General features: G+C 34.6%; 1 protein-coding gene across 9 annotated transcripts in view; it reads right to left on the bottom strand.

The window, feature by feature from the left end:
* FER (FER tyrosine kinase) overlaps window positions 1-21,409 on the bottom strand; it is a 445,463-nt gene that overhangs the window by 385,754 nt on the left and 38,300 nt on the right. For 7 of the 9 annotated variants that reach the window (XM_042944781.1, XM_042944800.1, XM_042944791.1 and 4 more), the window contains one exon: window positions 11,983-12,249. In XM_042944781.1, coding sequence (XP_042800715.1) covers window positions 11,983-12,189 — 207 coding nt within the window. In that variant the 5' untranslated portion in view covers window positions 12,190-12,249. Of the gene's footprint in view, window positions 1-11,982; window positions 12,250-14,661; window positions 14,727-21,409 lie in introns of all 9 variants that reach the window. The other 2 variants (XM_042944816.1, XM_042944824.1) reach the window with 1 other exon arrangement.

Raw genomic sequence — 21,409 nt, 5'->3', positions numbered from 1 at the left:
GCTTATATTTCTATGTATTAATAATTTAGAATTAACAAATTAATCATGCATATTAGCAGATACTCAGAAATGAGCCAAAAGAAACCAATAATCATTAACCATGATTCCTTTGTGCTAGGAAGAATGCTAGAAAGAAGAGAGAAAATAGCAACTAAAGTAAGGGACTTCTTCCAGCCTTGACATAGTAACTAGAATCAAACCCATCTTCCCACTGAAACTACAAAAGTGAGCATAATATATATGAAACTGTTTTTAGATACAGGATAACAGGCAGCACAGGATTGGAACCCTAAAGAAAAATGAAAGACCTGAAATTGCCCCACTTTTCTGCCTAGAGGTACTTTCCTAAGGGAAGTGCAAGGAGAAAATCAGAGTGTAAGACCAGAACAAGTATAAACTTAAAGTCATAGTAAAAAGTTTGACTTTATACTAATTACAATGTCCAGTTATAGAAACTTGGCAGGGGAGTGACATGGCCATTATAGGGGGCAAATTAAAAGTCAAAGAGAAAACTCTCTGGGCCTCGCACTGCTTGCATGTGTTTTTGTTTTGTTTTCTTTTCTTTTAACAATAATGTAAAGCCTCATTGGATCTGAATTATCTTGAATTCTAAATAAATAGTCTGATTTTATAAATACTAATTACACCTTACCAGAAGAAAAATAAAATGCCTTTAGGAAAATATTTTAAAATAAAATCAGCCAAGAAGGGATAACAGGGACCAAATTTACTCTTTCACCTGAAAAAAAAATGGACAAAATATAAGAAATAACAGTTTTCAAGATACTAGATTTCAGGCAGTGAAAGATATGAAGTGATCACTGAGAGAAAAAAACAAACAAGATGAACCCTACAATTGCCCTGACTTACTGACTCAGAGGTCGCCCCACAGGGAGGAGAAACCAAAGGAGGTGTGAGCAGAATCGTAGAGTTGAGGAGGCAGAACAGAGAATCTGGGAAGAACAAGGCAGCTAGAGTTCAAGGCACACTGACTCCTGGAGAGGTCTGTGTGGAGACCTGTCTGACTGGAGAGGTCCAGAGAAGCCTGGACATCTGCAGTGAGCCTCACTCTGGTATTTGGCAGAAAACTGGTCAGTGCATGCCCATGAGGAAACTACATGAACTGGGGGGAAACTAGCTGAAAAGATTACAGGAACAGTACCTACTGTTCACATATGGTCAGGAATAGTGCATTCCTACCAGCCACTCCCAAAAAACTCATAATTCATGGGTACTGGGTAGAGCTCTGGCAGTGAGGAGTCACTAGCCCCAGAGTTAACACTGCTCTGACCCTGCCTAAGGAAATTAAAATCAAGATCCAAACGGATCAAGCTCTTTCCAAGTAACTTAACTGTGCTCCCTCACAAAAATCAACAAAACAAAGCCATATAAACCATCAAAAATGAAACTTAGAGAAAAAAGAATCCAGAAATAAACAGAGTATCAGTGGGCTGCAGAACACCTTATAGACATCTAATTATACACGTAATAAGGAACTTCCAAGGAGACAGAGGAGGGATAGGAAAAGTATTTGAAGAAATAATAGCTGAAAACAGTGAAACTCAACGAAAAACAAAAAAATTCACAGATTCAAAAAGCTCAGTGAATCCAAACAAGAAGCATGAAAGAAAACACACTGTCAGTACCACATCTGAGGCAAATAGCTTTGGAACATTTCAAACATTTCATAATGATAGTATAATAATCTTCATAAAATAAGCTAGTTATGTATACAAAACCCTGTCAATTTTATAATTCATTTGATGAGTTCCTGGAGATCTATGATTTTTTCTTACAACATTTAAATTTTCTTCCCCTGTAGCGGGAATACACTAGTTTCCTTACCTGCATAGTTTATGTCACAGTATCTAGAACAGCAGATATATTCTTATCTGGTGGGAGATTTTAAAGAACCAAAAAATGAAATTATTTGGTGAGTCAGAGAAGGATGGATCATCTGTGATAAGTATGTCCTTCAACGGCACGGGAATTTCGGCTTCTCTAAGTAAATGTAAAGCCTTTCTAACAATGGAAGGGTCAAAACTTTCCAGCCCTTGTTACTTCAAGTACTATAAACTCTAAGGTTATCAAACACTAACACAATAACCAAAACAAATCCCAAATAAAAATACTAGGTAAACAAAAAATAAATAAATATTTTTAAGATAAAATAAAATAAAAATAATCAATATAATTAAAGTCACTAGTTGGGTTCCAAAGACTGGTACCATATAATACACTGAGCTACATTAGCTCACTCATTGCCCAATCTCAGAAGATAGCCATTTCCAGAGACCACATGACTACCAAAATATTGCTATTGCTACTGCTACTAATAAGAGTAAGTCTAGATATCTAAACACAGATCAGGCCAGGAAGAAAACTATATCACCTTTTCTTGCTCACCACTTTTTCTCCCAGCTTCCTAGCCTCAGTACCCTTCATCTGCTTTTGTTCTTGGACTTAAAAGCCACAATTCTCGTTCTTCCAGAACAAGATCCAGAAAGATAACAGGCCAGAGTCACCTTTGCCCTTCAGAAGCAAATCACATAACCTCAGCAGTGGCTCCCACCAAAAAGTTAGGTGCTGAGCTAAAGACCTCTGCAGTCTTCTCCAGCCCTTGTACCATACGATTTTTCTCTCCTTAGCTACTTTCCTCTATACTGTCATCCTCATAAACTCCTTGAGTTTTATAGCTCATGTCCATAGAAGATTACTTTGTTGATCCAGCTCTAGTGGTTTTTTGTTAATACAGGGCTGACCTATTTGGACGTTTTAAAGAAAACAATAAATTACAGTACTGCTTCTGGAAATGCTTACTTACTCCCTCTAGCTTCAGTGTGATATTCCAGTTTTCCAAACTGTTGCATCCCATTCCTGTTCCCCATCCATGTCCTAAGGCAGTTGTTCTGTTATCCCCTATTTCCTGTATCCCCGAAATCTCCTTGATTGGCTCTTTCAGCTTGACATCTTTTTAAAAGCAGGCTTCTTTTTCCTCCCCGAATCCAGCCAACACTTCGAGCTACTGCTCAATCTAATCTCTAAAAAAACCCTCATATAAACTTTTGAGGGAAAAACTTAAAATTGTGTATTTGCTCCCAGAAGTTATGAACCAGACTCTATACTTAGGACCCTCTCTCTCTCTGAAACTCTGTAAAATAAATGTTGTTTTCTTCTCTCACAACCTGTGTAACTCAGAACCAAGGGGAGGGGTTATGGTTTCCCTTTCTTCTCCCCAACCTCACCCCTATTAAAGCTAACCTTGCTTGTCTAGACCACCCTCCGCTCCTCCTTTTTAATGCTATCGACTTCTTCTAGACTATAGGCTTTATCTTATATACTCCTTATATCAACACTCTGAGGCAAATATCTTCATCTTATAAATGGTGTCAGAGAGATTAAATCATCTGTCAAGGTCATACAGCTAATAAATCTGCCTCTGAATGTGCTAAATCCAAAACAACCTAACATGCTGGAGGACCCAGAAGTATGGTAACCTAAAGACACTTGCATCTAAAGATTATGTTCATCTTTATTACATCTCCAAAATACATGCATCCAAAGAATAACTATCTAAGCTAAACTAATGAGAGTACTTTACAAACTGGTTACAAATTACACAGTAATCATTGATTAATCTTTATTTAGTGCTTTATCATTAGAGGCCAACAGCCACAGGGAAAATCCATCTCCGCTTCAGGCCACCTACTTTGCAGCATGAGTAACATCTAAAGTGAAGAAGTCCTTTTAGGCCAAGATTACTGAGTCATTCTTGATATGAAAGTAAAAATAAAAGGGGCCTTGCACTATATTTGGCTTTCTAACTAAAATAATGACCTACACTTAAAATCTCCTTAAGCAGAACAATTAGGAAATAAATCATCATCTTCTGTCTAACCAATACCAGCACCACACTGGATAACTAGAAATAGCACTACTTTAATATAAACATACATATAATACACATTTCCCTATCCCAAGAAAACAAAATTACTAGTTTGAGACTTTTATTTTTAGAACATTTTTCAGAATCCTGATGTGTAAACTGAATGGTATTGTTATATTATAAAATACTGTTTTTACCTGAAATGTATTTTTCAAAAGATTTTTTATATTCCTAAATTTGATTTTTTATATTGTCATTTTGTGACCAAAAATATTTCCTAGAAATAAATGAGTCTCTTATTTCACAATGAAAAAGAGGAATAATGATTCCATTTACAGAAATTTAATTCTCTCCTATATCCCTCTTAAAAAAGGGATCATATGCTACATTGCATATACTACACAGTATCACACATTTCCAAAATAATTAGCATAAATCCTAAAATGCCTATTTGACTCTTAGGTATACTATCAGCTATATTAGGATGAATATACAATATTGAAAAAAAGTAAGCACTTCACTCAATTTTTAAGCTTTGAATTTTCCCTACATATAGGGAAAAATTATACCTTTTAGAAAAACAAATCATGCTTTCCACCTTTGAACTAGCAGTTGTGTGGTGAGGTAAATCAGTATTACATAAACCGAAAGTAATTTAAACTTCTGAGTTCATTATACCAAAAAGTATTTATCCTGGGACACTGAGTCAAAGAACAAACTACTACTGTAGCTATAATTACAGCAAAGCATTGAAAATAATCAACAAAATGACTCAAGCTTGAAAAATACCTAAATAATAGTTGTTATAAATAGGTTTCCCCTACAGACCATATCTCCCAACTTGCTTTCTTTCCAAGTTGAATATTTTTAAGACACAACAATAAAATTCCATGAAGAATGCATAGTTTCTGTGCCACAAAATAATTCAAAATAAATAGTTCTCTGAAACAACAATTTTTATTCAGAGTTTGTCTATTACATAAGAATGTTTTTGGAATTTCTGAGTCCTTATGAGATAAAGAAATCTAGGAGACAAGTCATTAAATTTCCCTAAAACTGAGAATTGCAAAGATTGAACTGCAAGTGCAAAGTACTTCCCATACACAAGAGCCTGTCTTTACATTTTCTTCAAAGCTTTCTGGTTTGCCCAGGCCAGTGGGTCACAATTCTGCCTGCAATAAGAATTACCTGGCAGCGTTTTAAAAATACCAAATCTTGAATCCCATGACCACAGATTCTAATTTCATAGGTTTTGGATGGGGCCCAAGGATCAGTATTTCAAAGCTCCCAAGTAATTCTAATATACTAGTTCTGCTCTAACAAAACATTTGTGTCCCCAGTCATCACTGGGTTATGCAAAATCACACATTTAAAACCACAGGGCTTATAAAAAAAAATGGTGTTCGATGCACAGGAGTCAAAAAATTTATCAGGGACACATTTTTAAAAAGACAGGAACCTAATAAAAACTTTGCATGGTTTTACATATATTAAATGGTAACAAAATATACAAGTACTACAGTATATATGGCACTTTATTTTGAAAAGACCTGAGGTTGACTTATCAAAAGTAGGTGGCAGAAGAGCTGAAGACTGTTAAGTTTTTGTGAAGTGGTAGAAAGAGTGATCTGAATTTGGAGAGTTGCAATATCACGTGTGGATGGGTGTGGCTTGTAACACAAGACATGAACAGAGGTAGCTAATAAATGACGAATGTGTGTGCCTATGTGAGTGTTATATATTCCTAAGCAGCTCTATTCATTTGGATAGTTTTCATCATTCACCTAGTGTTTCTTCCAGATGTGTGCATAAATACAAAATCACATTGTGCTCAAAGTATTCCCTAATATATCAATTGCATTGGAACAAATTCATGTTTTTAAATCAAGCTTTACAGCAGAATTGACTCCACATTCAGACTTAAGAATTAGTCTTAAAATATATACAGTTGAAAATCTAGTTATATAGGTTCTAGTTAGAGTATGTTTATTATGTGACTACTAAATAATAAGGCTGGTTCATCAAAACACATTTTTCATTACTTTTGATTCCCATGTAGCATATGTAATATAGCCCATATTTCATTCTACTTTGTGTTCAAAATATAAACCAGTATGTCCCTTCAAGGAGAATTATCTGTACCACTATGCTATTTCAGCAGAGTTGCCTGTATTCTGATAGGTGTAATTGTATATTTACTTATTTTTGTTCAGATTTATTGGGATATTAGTAACATATAATACATGCAAGTTTAAGGTGTACAACACAATGATTTGATACATGTATATATTGCAAAGTGATTACCATAGTAGGGTCACTTAACACCTCCATATCCCCGCACATTAATCATCCTTTTTATCCTGTGGTGATAACATTTAAGATCTACTCTCTTAACAACTTTCAAGTATATAACATGGTACTATTAAATATCATCACATGATGTACCTCACATCCCCAGAAATTATTCATCTTATGGCTGGAAGTTTGTACCCTTTGATCAACATCTCCTCACTTCTCTCCCACCCTCTTCACCTCCCAGTTTCTCGTAACCACCATTCTAATCTCTATTTCTATGAGTTGGCCATTTTAGATTCCACATATAAGTAAGAATATATAGCATTTGTCTTACTCTGACTTATTTCACTTAGCAAAATACCCTCAAGATCCACTCATGTTATGACAAAAGGGAGGATTTCCTTCTTTTTCATAACCAAATAATATTCCATTGTATGTATATATATATATATATATATATATATATATATATATATATACCACATTTTCTTTATCCATTCATTCATTGATGGATGCTTAGGTTATTTCCATATCTTGGCTATTGTAAACAATGTTGCAATGAACACAAGGGGACAGATATCTTTTCAAGATAATAATTTCATTTCCTTCAGATATATATCCAGAAGTGGGGTTACTGGATATGTTAGTTCTATTTTTAATTTTTTGAGGAATCTCCATGCTTTTTTTCAAAGTAGCTATACCAATGTACATTCACAGCAACAGAACACAAGAACTCTCTTTTCCCCACAATCTTGCCAACACTTGTTATCTCTTGTCTCTTTGATAATAACCATTCTAATAGGTATGAAGTAATAATATCTCATTGTGCTTTTGATTTGCATTTCCTTGATGATTAGTGATGTTGAGCATCTTTTCATGTGTCTGTTGGCCATTTGTTATGTCTTCTTTAGAAAACTGTACTCAGATCTTCCACCCATTTTTTATTGGATTTTTTTTTTTTTTTTTTTTTTTTTTTTTTTGCTATTGAGTTGTATGAGTTACTTATATGTTAAATACTAACTCTGTACCAGATAGATGGTTTGCAAATATTTTCTCCCATTCCCAGGTTACCTATTAATTTCACTGAATGTTTATTTCTGTGCAGAATCTTTTTATTTTTACTTTTGATGCTTACTTATTTTTGCTTTTGGTGCTTGCTATTTTGGTTCAATATCCAAAACACTGTTGTCAAGACCAATGTCAAGGAGCTTTTTCCCTATGCTTTCTTCTAGTAGTTTTACAGCTGAGGGTCTTATATTTAGTTTTTAGGCCATTTTGACTTAACTTTTGTGAGTGGTGTAGGAGAGGGGTCCAATTTCATTATTTTGCATGTCAATATCCAGCTTTCCCAACACCATTTATTTATTTTTTTAAGTTTATTTATTTTGAAAGAGAGAGAGGCAGAGAAAGAATACCAGGCAGGCCCTGCACTGGCAGTGCAGAATCCAATGTGGGGCTCAAACTCACGAACCATGAGATCATGAGCTGAGCCAAAGTTGGACACTTAACCAACTGAGCCATCCAGTTGAAAAGACTATTATTGGCTCTCTTGTCAAATGTTAACTGATGATATACACATGGGTTTATTTTTGGGCTCTCAATTCTATTTTACTGGTCCACATGCCTGTTTTTATGCCATACCATACTGTTCTGATTGTTTTACCTTTACAGTAAAGTTTGCAATCAGGAATTTGATGTATCCATCCGGTTCTTCCTTCTCAAGATTACTGTGGCTTTTGGGGTCTTTGTGGTTCCATCCAAATTTAGGATTGTTTGTTCTATTTCTGTGAAAAATCCCATTGGGATTTTGATAAGGATTGCACTGACTCTATAGACAGCTTTGGGGAATAAAGACATTTTAACGATATTAACTCCTCCAATCCATTAGCACAGAATATTTTTCCACTTATTTGTGTCTTCTTCAATTTCTTTCATGTCTTACAATTTTTCACTATACAGATCTTTCACCTCCTTGGCTAAATTTTTCCTAAGTCTTTTTTTGATGCTATTGTAAATTGGTTATTGTCTTTATTTCTTTTTCTAATAGCTCATTAATAGTGTATAGAAACACAACTGATTTTTTATGTTGCTTTTGTATCCTTTACCAAATTTATTAGTTCTAACAGTTTTTTGGTGTAGTCTTTAGGGTTTTCTATGTATAAAACTGTACCATCTACAAACAGAGACAATTTCACTTCTTCCTTTCCCATTATAATATCTTTTATTTCTGACAGGTGTAATTTTAATGAATAAGAAAACACAAAGTAAAATATACCTTAAAGGTCCTCAAAATAATATAGCTGTTAAACACATGAAGAGATGTTTAATTTCACTCATAATCAGAGAAATATAAAATAAAGCTACACTAGATATCATTTTTTACCTACCAGACTAACAGAAATTCAAAAGTCTGACAATATATTCTCTTGCACAGATTAAATAGAAACTGGCACTTTCAGATATTCCTAGTGGATATACCAAATTGTACAAGAGCTACAAAATAAATTCATAATTACAATGGAAATATATGACAAAATGACATGGACATTTACACTTCGACCTAGAAATCTCATTTCCAGAAATTTACCCTGAAGATACTCATAATACACAAAAACACATCTGTAACAAAGTTATTTTTTGCAGTATTGTTTGTGACTGCAAAATACTACGAGATATAAAATTTCATATGCAGTAAATTGGTTGAATATGTAAATATTCTCTGTCATAGAAGGAAACAGGATCCTAGGGGAAAGGGTTTATTCCAGGACTGGAAAAGGGAACATTCAAGATGAGCCTGGGATATCTTAGTATGCCAGAAAATAAGAAATGTGCCCAAAGAATGATGGGGAAACAGTCCAAGTAATTGAAAGCAAACATAACTACTGAGGCTTCTATCTCCCAAAATTTCCCCAAAACAATACAAACAAAAACGGAAAAATAAAACCTCCCAAAAGCCATGCCCTCAGAATTAAAGACAGAATGTACACACTTCAAAATAACCTTTAGTAAAAAAAAGAAAATTACCAAAACACAGAATATGATTTCTTACAATCATGTTCTACATTTGGAACTTAAGAGACAAAACAGTTAAATGAAATGAGTTATTCTGGATTACATCTTGAATCAGGGTTTAAAAAAAATGTCAAAAAGGGACATTACTAGGACAATTGACAAAAGTTGAATACGGAATATGTTTTTGATAATAGCATGGTAATGATACTAAATTTCCAAAATTTGATTACATTGTGGATATAGTCTCAGAAAATACTTAAATAAATATTTAAGAATAAAAGAACATGATGTGTTCAACTAATTCACAAATCATTCAAGAAAAAAAGTAATATATAATTATATTGACAGAGAAAGCAAACTAAAGAGTATATATGGCAAAATGTTAACAATTAATGAATAGAGTTTACAGAGATATCTTTGTTTTATTCTTGAAAATCTGCTGTACATTTTAATTTTTTTAAATAAAGACATAAAAATCACTGGATGAAAGACTTCTGCTTTCAGTCAACATAGAGAAACAGTCATTGCTTTATTCATCTGCATAAAACAACTAAAAACTGGGCAAAATACATGAAACAACAGCATTCAAGCCGCTGGACATCACGCAGTGAAGGACAGTAAACCTTGAGAGAGTCTACAGATCAATGAACTGAGCCCTAAGGTTATCCCAGCTTACTGAATGGAGAAAATGTCCAGGCTAAAACCCAAGTTGGAAGAGTCAAGCAGAACTCAACAATCTCTCTCTGTGAATTAAAGAGACAGAGTTCAAAGCACAGAGACACCAAAACAGATTACTGCAGAAGAGACAAGGACCGAGTAGTACAGAGAACAGAGCTGCACAAAAAGAAAACTCAGCAGATCTGCAAAGGTTCTCCCTTGATCGTTTAGTTAAGTACTGATTAGCTCACAAATACGAGGAGACTACTCTACGCCAAGGTAATAATCCACCTACAGTGATCACACGGAATACTGTCTAGAGCTCACATAAGACCATGGAATTGTGCCAGGGCCTAACACCCAAAATGTAAAATCTCATAATATCAGGAGCATCCTTTGAGTACTGAGAATGATCTTGCCTCAGTAGAAGAGATAAATTCATCCTAGAATACAAGTAGCTCTGATCCACATAACAAATTAAAAGCAAGAGCCAAAAAGATAAAACTGTCTCCAAGTAACCAACTGTCGCCAATCCCAAAACAAAAGTCAAGAATATTTCTAAAAATATATAAATACTCAGTACCTAAATAGGTAAAATTCATAATGCCTGGTATCAAATCAAAGACTACCAAGCATAAGGATGCAGTAGAACAATTAGTCAACCAAAACTGACCCCAGAAGTAACACAGATGACAAAAGAAAGAAAGAATAAAACAACTACTATAACTGTATTCCAAGAAACTAAAGGAAAAAACAAGTATTTAAGTAGACACATGGAAGATATAAAAAAAAAGATTCAAACTGAACTGTTACAGATAATTCATTTATTTATGACTTGTTCATTTTCAACATGGAAATGGCTCAGCTACTCAGTCTCTGTTTTCTCCTCTCCAGTTCCTCCACCCTAAAGCACAGGTGTGGGACAAAAGGAAGAGCTGGATTTGGGCAGGTATGAAGAAACAAAGGAATAGAACACAAGAGGCATATTTTCAAAAGGTACAATTTATAGTTATAAGGTAGTAAGGACTAGGTGTGTAATGTACAACATGGTGGCTATAATTAACATTGCTCTATGATATATAGGAAAGTTATTAAGAGAATAGATCCTAAGAGTTCTCATCACAAAAGGGATTTTTTTTCTTTTCTTTTTATTGTATCTATATGAGATGATGGATGTTAACTAAACCTATGGTGGTAATCATTTCACGATATATGTGAATCAAAACATCAAGCTGTATACCTTAGGATATCAATTTTCTCTCAATTAAAAAAAAAGAAATGGCCAATTTATAGGGTCAGATCTAGAACTCCAGTGAAGCTCACGAACTGGAGAAACCTATATGAAAGAAGAGGAGATGATACTGAAACAGAGGATTGATTCAAAGTCTTTAAGGACCAGACAGAACTCCCAATTGTATTGCTCAGCCCTCACAAACATGCAACCGTTCTTCCCCCAATTCAGAAGAAAAGAAGAGGAAAAATTATTAAGGTGTGTAATATTTCACCTTTAATACCTTCAACGAACAATCAATGGTGCAATTTTGGCCTTTATTTTTATGGCTCTTAATTTTAAATTTATATTATATTTTTTATAATCTTAGAGATAAAAAAAATACTGCTTATCCAAAGACCTTTTGAGTGTGATTAAGTCATCAGTATACAAGTATTTTAGTAACGAATGACAGCAAAGAACAGCTACATGTTAAAATATTCCATGTGATTCACTTCATTAACGATTCACAGAAGAAATTAGGGAAGGTGGGTTATAATGGAAGTTTGTGTCAAAAGAAAATAGCAGGTCTCAAGAGACCCAAGGAAGAAGGGTAATAAAGAAAACAAAATTTGTAAAAAACGGTTGTCAAACCCAACTAAATCATTAGAATAAGTTAGACATCTACTTTTTTTTATTTCAAAATTCAAAAATTTCACATCTACCATCTCAGATTCAGGCGGTAGGGCCCAAAATTTATAATTTTTGAAATTTTCCCCCGTGAGATTCTGATAATCAGCAAGATTTTAGAACCACTGCCCTAGAATGCTAACTTGGGTATGTTCATGCAACAATATGATCTATTTGCCCTAAGCACAATTATAATGCCATACACAATAAGTAATGAAATTATTCTTCTTACCTTGGATACATTGCTGACATAATTCATTTGAACAGTACTTTCCTTATCAACTTGATTACAAAGGTTCTGTAAAGTAGATGCATATTCTTTATCACTTTTTATTCTCAGAGCCATAAATTTCTTCACTGTTTCCAGTAATCGTAATTCCCAGTCTTGCAATTTTAACACAGCTTCATGTGAATTCTTCAGGTCACTCCCAAACCCCATTTTTGTAAGGCACTGTCTTATCCTCCACTCCGTACTGTGAGCCTTCTAATCAGCACATATCTGTGTATGTAAACAGAAGAAAAAACACCTCTTAAATCAAAAGGAAATTTGTTTTCAAGGCAAAGTTATGGCCCATTCTTTTTAGAGTTTAAAAAAAAAATCACTACAACTGAATGCTTTCACCCAAATATCAGGAACAAGATGAGGATGTCCACTCTCACCACTTCTATTGAGCACCGTATTGGAGGATCTAGCCAGTACAATGAGATACATGAAATGATTTCCATGGAAATTGAAAAGAAAGACGTGAAACTATCTTTATTTGAAGAGGATGTGAAATTGAATATAGAAAGAAATGCAATTAAAAACAAGTTTTAGAATTAATAAATGACCTCAGTAAGATTACAGGGTAAAAATCAAAAGACAAAAATCAACTGTATTTCTACACACTAGCAATGATCAATCTGAAAAATGAAATTAAAAACCAATTCCATATACCATAGCATTAAAAAGAATAAAATAGGAATAAATTTTATAAAATAAATTAAAACTTGTGCACTTAAAACTACAAAATATTGTTGAAAGAAATCAAGGAATTTATTCCTTATAATTATTTCCAATTATTTAGGTTGGAAATAAATGGAAAGACTCATGTTAATGGATCCAAAAGACTTAATATTGTTAAGAAAGCAATATTCTCCAATTTGACCTACATATTTAACTTAATCCATATTAACATATAACCTAGCTTTTTTTTTTTTTTACAGAAATTGAAAAGATAATCTTAAAAAAACCTTAAAGAAGAAGAACAAAGCTGGAAGAGTCATACTTCCTAATTTCAAAACTTACTAAATAGCTACAATAATCAGGACAATGTGGTCCTGGCATATGGAGAGACACAGACATCAATGGAATAGAATACAGGGTCCAGATGTGAATCATCACATTTATGATTATATGATTTTCTACAAGTGTGCCAAGTGTATTCATTCAGAAAAAAGTCTTTCAACTAATGGTGGTGGGACAACTGGATTTCCACATGCAAAGGAATGAAGCAGAATTCCTTTCTTAGACCATACACAAAAAATTTAACTCTAAAGGGATGGATAATGGGCTTAAATATCAGAGCTAAAACTATAAAATTCTCAAAAGAAAACACAGTAGTAAATCTTTGTGACCTTGGCTCAGGAAACGGTTTCTTAGATATGAGACACCGTAAGAAAAAGCAACAAAATTAAAATACATAAATTGGATTTAATCAAATTTAAAACTTCTATATTTCAAAGGTCATCATTAAGAAAGTGAAAAGACCATAGAATGGGAGAAAATATTTGCAAATACTTATCTGATAAGGGACTTCTATCTATCAGATAAGGGACTTATCTGATAAGGGACATTCTATCTGGAATGTATAAAGAATTATTAAAACTAAGTAATAAAAATACAATTAAATAAATTAAAAATGGGCAAAGGATCTGCATAAACACTTTTCCAAACAAGATTTAACTAGTTTTGCTAGTTAAATGTCCAATAAGCAGATGAAAAGATGTTCAGTATCACTAGCCATTAGGAAAATACCAATCAAAACCACAATGAGATACCACACCACATCATTAGGATGTCTTTAACCAAAAGATAGACAATATCAAGTGCTGGAGACTGTGAAGAAATTAGAACCCTCATACACTGCTGGTGGAAATGTAACCTGGGGCAGTTCCCCAAAGTTAAACATACAGTTATCGTATGATCCAGAAATTCCACTTTTAGGTATATACCCAAGAGGAATGAAAACATATGCCCAGACAAAAACTTGCACATGAATATTGGAGCAGAATTATTCATAATAGTTACAAAGTGGAAACAATCCAAATATCCATCAACTGCTGAACAGATAAAACATATTATATACACACAACAAAACATTACTAGCAATGAAAAGGAACAAAGTAATGATAAAAGCTATAATATGGATGAACCTTGTAAATATTATGCTAAGTAAAAGAAACACAGACACAAAAGACTGACATACTGTGTGATCTCTTTATATGAAAAGTCTAAAATCCAGACAGCGGGTAGATTAGTTAATAGTTGCCTGGGCTGGCAAACTTGGGAAGAAATGAGGAGTGACTGCCAGCAGGTACTGGCTTTCATTCTGGGGCAATGAAAATGTTCTAAAACTAATTGTGGTGATGGTTGCACAACTCTGTGAACAGAATAAAAACCACTGAATGATACACTTTAAGTGGGTGAATTCTTCAGCATGTGAGTTATATCTCAATAAACTTGCTTTAAAAATCACTGCAGCCTAACTGGTGATGATCTAAAGGTCAGGTCTCAGAAACCTCCCCAAAATATCCTGCTTGTTTGCTATAAATCCCCAAAACTATGATAGAATTTATTTTGCTCTCCAGACTCACAAAACTTCAGGCAATGAATCGTCTAGGGCCAGTTAGAAGAAATGAAGAAACACACCTCTTATTTTAGTTTTGGCTCATCCATACCAGAAGTCACTTTCTTGTTAATTCAGCTGAGATCCTCTAAGTTAGACAGAAAAATAAGAACAGATTTATGTGTCTAACCTCAGTGATAACATCTAAAGAGATGATAAAAATGTAGGTTTTCCATATAGAGAACAAATTACGATTTTTCTCCAACTGAAAACTGTCCAGTTTTATGATCTATCAAATAAGCAGAGGGGAGAAAAAGGTTGTGGAAAACTGTGCTTCATCAGCTCCCAAAGCAGCAACCAGAACGCAAAATGGACCTTAACATAATTAAGTCAATACAAAGTAATTGACTTATTCACTTTAATATGGAGTAGCATAATTCCAGTTTTTTCACTTTGGATATAGTTGCTTTAAAATTTTTACTTTGAAGAGCGCCTGGGTAGCTCAGTTGATTGAGCGTCTGACTCTTGGTTTCTTCTCAGGTCATGATTTTGCGGTTTTGTGGGTTCAAGCCACGTGTCAGGTTCTGTGCTAGTAGCATGGAGCCTGCTTACGATTCTCTCTCCCTCTCTCTGTCCCTCCCCCACTCACATTGCCTCTTTCTCTCTCAAATAAATAAAATTAAAAATAAATAAAATAAAATTTTTACTTTGATGTACTATATCTTCACAGAACACAAAAATTCAAAAAGAACATTTTTCTGTCATTTTACCTACAGCTCATCTAAGTCTCAGTGGAAGATACATTCTACCTCATCTCATGGTTTTGCTTTGTTTTGTTTTGTTTTTTTAAGTAATGTCTACACCCAACATAGGATCTCACAATCCTGAGATTCAGAATCGCATCCTCTACTGACTGAGCCAGCCAGGTGCCCTTGTTTTTCTTTTAAGTTTTTAAAATCTAGTTAGTTAACACATAGTATAATATTGGATTTAGGACAGAATTTAGTGATTCATCACTATATATGTATGTATTATTTATATATATATATATATATATATATATATATATATACACACACCCTTTTATGATTCATCACTTATATATAATATCCAGTGTTCATCACAAGTGCCTATCACTCACTTAGCCCATCCTCTACCCACCTTCCCTCCGGCAACCCAGTTTATCCTCTATAGTTAACAGCCTCTTATGATTCGCCTCCCCCTCTATTTTCCCCTTACCCTATGTTCATCTTGTTTTGTTTCTTAAATTCTACATATAATTGAAATCATATGGTATCTATCTTTCTCTGATGTACTTATTTCCTGCTGAAATGAACAGGTTCTCATTCTTCCTATTCTATTGGTATTGTCATCATATCTTATTAAAGCCTTGAAGTTGTCACTGAATCATCTGTGTCTCTTTTGTCCCCTAAATTTATTCACCACATCAAGGATCTTTCTTAATTCTCACTGATATTGTCAATTATAGATTCTTGTTTTTCAAGTTATATATTGCTATGACTTATTAATTTGTCTTATGTTTCATTTTATTTTTTTCTCTCTTCAAGGTAATTTTATACCTAGCTTTCAGTTTAAAATCTATTACTATTTCTTTCTCTTTTTATTGCCATCACATACAGATAGAAAAGTACATGAATCACAGGCACTCAGCCTGATGAAATTTCACAGACTGAACATACTTTCATGTAATAACACCAACAAATTAGTACCTTAAAAAAGTCACATTTATGATCATGTTTTTTTGCTCTAAAAAACAATTAATTCAAGGAATTTGGTCCTTATTAGTTTCCTGAACAGTGGAATAGAGATAAATTGACACTGCATCTCCCACTGCTTGCCACATATAGCTTGGTTTTGGAGACATTTTTTTCTTTACCTCATACTCCCTTTTTTGTCCCATACTGCTCCTACTTCTTGAAATACATTTCCCGTTTGACTTTTTATAATCTAAATTCTGGTCATTTTCCAGCCCTATCTCAAATCTTGCCATTTCTAGGAAACTTTGTGGGCTTTGTCCAGCCTTCATTGCTTTTTAAATTTCTCTTCAAAAATTCTTTAATTAGTTAATTAATTTTTTGAATAGGCAATATCAATGTTTACTTAGCACAAAATTCAAATGTATAAAAGCGTATATAATGATAAGTCCTTCTCTCATTCCAGTGCCTCAGCCACTATGTATTCTTTAGGAAATAATTTTGTGCTTAAAAGGAAAATTAATTTCTATCCTTCTTCCTCCTTGTTATAGCATGTAAACACACCAAGTTCTTTATCTCAGTTTTTTCAGTTAGTAGTTTTTAATGATAGGTCCAGAATGATACACAAAAGATTTTCTTAGTTTTTGTTAGGGCTGAATGATATTCCACTGTTGGACACTGAACAGTTCACATAGACTATGATTTGAGTGGCACTCCCTGGAATTGTTATTATTATCAGGTGCAGCAGCCTTGATTGTAATTAACCTAGTCAGTTCTTTTTGATGGATATTTCTGGTTTCTTTTGTTGTTATCTCAAACACTATTGAAATGAATAGTCTAATATTAATGTCACTTGACATCTTTGGGAAAATTGTAGGATATCATTCCCTTAATTCCTAAAATATTTGTAATCTTTACCAACTTAACCGTTAGACATAGTCTTAATTTATTATGGAATTGTTTTTAAAATTTAAATAAGCCCTTTAAATAAACCTGAAATCAAAGGTTTAGGTAAAATATTAAGGCTAAAGATTCAAATTTGAGAGTCAATTGCTTAAAGGTGATAGATGAAATTCACGGACTGAACATCAACAGAAAAGCAGAGTCAAGGACAAAGGAGGAAGAGAGGTCAAACAAAGGGCAGAGATTAAGTAAGCAAATAAAAGAGGTTTGGCAGAGAAATAGATGCCAGGATGAAAAAGAAGATATTTGCAACACCAAAAGGCAGAGGAAGATGTGAAAACTGCAAAAAAGTCATTAGTGGAATTTGGGGGTAATGTCAGTTTAGTGAAGCAGTACCTCAGAAGCTCCTACCACCAATAACTAATTAAAAGAACAAAACACTGTTTTTAAGAAAAAACAAAAATTTAAACATATCATCAGCAAATAAGGAATACCAACTGTATGCCACAACTTTCACAGCATGGTTTCAAAGAAAAAAAAGAGAAAATTCTGGTGTTCTAGATACTATGGCAATGTGCCCAACACTACTCCAATCTCCAGAAGACATTCTAAGGAATAAGAGTTAACAGAAACCTGAGAATACACAATGAATACTCCAACATGAAAAGAAGCAGGCCAACCCAGGAAAAATTCAAGAAAATATCTAAAGAAAGAAGCCTCTCTGTACCAGGACAGGACCTTAGAAAATGCAGAGAGGGCAGCCTTGGCTTGCCATTTTCTAGGGCTTTGTGAAAAACTGGTGGATGAAATTAAATCCAGGAGTACAGGATAATTAGTGAAATTTCATAAGAGACGATATATCTCGGGTCCCCCAACAAGGCCAAACTCAGCCCCAGCCAATGTTTCCATACCACCTCCATGCTCACACAACAAAGAAACCAAAATTAAAAGTAATACCCAGCTTTCTGGTACAGATAAGATGGCAGAGATCATTTTTCCCAGTTCCACTGGACAAAACACAAGTATAAACACTAGAAACAACACAAGAGACTACCAAAGAAGAACTCTGAAAGGTAGATAGTAGGCAGCCTCCTATACATGCACCCCAATGTTTATGGAGGCGTTTTCAACAACAGCCAAAGTATGGAAAGAGCCCAAATGTCCATCAACTGATGAATGGATAAAGAAGATGCAGTATAGATATATAATGGAATATCACTTGGAGGTCAAAAAGAATGAAATCTCGCCATTTGCAACAACATGGATGGAACGAGAGTATATTGTGCTAAACAAAATAAGTCAGTCAGAGAAAGACAAATATCATAAGATTTCACTCATATGTGGAATTTAGGATACAAAACAGATGAACATCAGAGAAGGGAAGCAAAAATAATATAAAACCAGAGAGGGAGATAAACCATAAGAGATGCTTAAATACAAAGAACAAACTGAGGATTGTTGGAGGGGTGTTGGGTGGGGGGATGGGCTAAATGGGCAAGAAGCATTAAGGAGGACACTTGTTGGGATGAGCACTGGGTGTTATACATAAGGGATGAATCACCAAATTCTATTCCTGAAATCATTATCACAGTATATGTTAACTAACTTGGATTTAAATTAAAAATAATAGGAAAGAACGAAAGAAAGAAAGAAAGAAAGAAAGAAAGAAAGAAAGAAAGAAAGAAAAGGCAAGGCAAGGGAGGAAAGGAAGAGGAAGAGGAAGAGGAAGAGGAAGAGGAAGAGAAGAGGAAGAGGAAGGGGAAGGAGGCAGCCTGCTTTGGTCCTAGGACTAGAAGAACAGCATGAAGGCAGTATCTCATGTTCTCCTCACCCAAGAGGAAGTCACCCAGACCCAACTTTTCCCAACCTCCAGTCTAGAAACAAAAGACAGTCCATATTTGTAGGCTAACTCCCCTAGGATCCAATAGGAGTCCCTGTGACAACAAACAGAGAGTCAGGCACCACCAGAAAGAGAAATCATTTATGAGTCTCACCAAAAATAAACAGCCAGGGCAAGCACTCTCCTTACCTGCTAAGCCTGAGAATCCACTTTTCCACCAAGAGAAACTGAATGAGGCAAGAAGAACCAGCAACAGAGACCCAGCTATCAGGTCAGGAAACCTTTGTCCTCACAGGTCTGGGGGTCTCCTTCCGCACCCAGAGACACCAAAACTGGAGAGCAGAACTAACAAAAGGAACCAAGCTGAAGCTGCTGCTCTCCAAGAATTTCTTCCCCTGCCCAGAGACATCAGGACAGCTAGGGGGCACAGTAAGGAAATTCTACCTTAGCCCTTTTCTACCAATAGATACCTAGTAGTTCAACCTAAGAAAAACACCTTCTACTCTGTCAAGCAGCACCAGCAGGAACCAGTGGGAGCCCTAATGATACAAGACAAAGCAAACTAAAATAACAGCACAATGACTCTGAAACTTAACTGTCATTGAAACCACAACCCATAAAAAGAGGCCAAGAGACCTGCATGCTAAACCTAAAGAGGGACTTCCTGTGAAAATAAAACATTGAAACAGACCCCAGAGACTCCTCAAATAATAGATAAAATACCTAAGATTCAATTGAAAATCACCTCTCACACCAAGAACCAAGAAAAATCATAACTTCGATGAGAAAAGACAATCAACTAACGCCAACACTGAGATGAATTAGATGTTGGAATTATGAGAAAAGGGTTTTAAATCAGCCAACTTAAAAATGCTTCATCAATTATAAATTATCCTAAAAACAAATGTAAAAAATTGAAAATCTAGGCAAAGAAACAGAAGTTATAAAAATAACCAGATGGCAACTATAGAGCTAAAAATGCAGAGCAGGAATATAAACCTTACTAGATGCAAGCTCAATAGAAGAGTGGAGATGACAGAGGATACAATCAGTGAATGTAAGCACAGAGCAATAGAATTCAACTAATCCAAAAAAAACAGAGAAAATGGATGAACAAAAAGAATAAAGCCTTGGGACAATAAGAAAAGATCCAACATTTGTATCATCTGAGCTCTAGAGGAGAGGAGAGAGTGAGGTGGAAAAACTATTCAAACAAATATGTCCATCTTGGGGAATAAGATAGTATAGAGTTACAGAAATCAAGACAGTTGTGATCTTGGTAGAGGATAAACAACAGATCAGTGGAACAGAATAGAGAACCCAGAAAAAGACCCACACAATTATGCTCAACTGCTTCTTGACAAAGATCCAAAAACAATTCAATGGTACTGGAGCAGCTGAATATCTCTACAGGCCAAGAAAAAAAAAGGGAGAGAGGGGGAGAGAGAGAGAGAGAGAGAGAGAGAGCAAGAGAGAGACAGAGAGAAAACCTTGACCTAACACCTTACACAAAAATTAACTCAAAAGGATTATGAACTTAAATGTAAACAACTGCAACACTGAAGAAAAAAAAAAGAAGGATATCTTTGGAAATCATGATCTAAAAGCTAAGCAAAGTTCTTAGACTTGACAAAAAAAAAAAAACAAAACACCACAACGCATAAAGAAAAATCGATAAATTGGGCCTCATCAAAAGTAGAAACTTTTGCTTGTGAAAGCCCATGTGAAAAGGATAAAAAGACAAGCTATAGACTGGGAGAAAATACTTGCGAACAACATATCTGACAGAAGACTAGTATCCAGAATATATAAATATCTCTCAAATTCAACAGTTAACAACAACAATCTGCCTAGGAAATGAACAGGGGTGCTTGGGTGGTCAGTTGCTTAAGTGTCCAACTCTTGATTTCAGCTCAGGATGAACCATGATCTCATGGATCTCATGTGCTGACAACAGAGAGCCTGCTTGGGATTCTCTCTCCCTCTCTCTCTGCCCCTCCCACACGCTCTCTCTCTCTTTCTCTCTCAGCCTCTCTCTCAAAATAAATAAACTAAGAAAAAAAAAGAAAAAAGAAAATAAACAAAAGACATATACAAGCATTTCACAGAAAAGGACATAAAAATGGCAAATAAGCACATGAAAAGATATTCAACATAATTAGCCAACAGGAAAATACAATGAAAACTACAATGAGAGGGGCGCCTGGGTGGCTCAGTGGTAAAGCATATGACTCTTGATGTCAGGGTCATGAGTTCAAGCCCCATGCTGGACATAAAGCCTATTAAAAAATAAATTAAATAAAATTTTTTTTTAAAAAAATTACAATGAGATATCACTACACACTTATCAGAACGACTAAAATAAAATATAAT

The sequence above is a fragment of the Panthera leo genome, chromosome A1 (assembly GCF_018350215.1).
Source record: "Panthera leo isolate Ple1 chromosome A1, P.leo_Ple1_pat1.1, whole genome shotgun sequence".
NCBI classification, from domain to species: domain Eukaryota; kingdom Metazoa; phylum Chordata; class Mammalia; order Carnivora; family Felidae; genus Panthera; species Panthera leo.
Note: the sequence above shows the minus strand (reverse complement) of the source record. Positions and strands in the feature narration are given on the sequence as shown.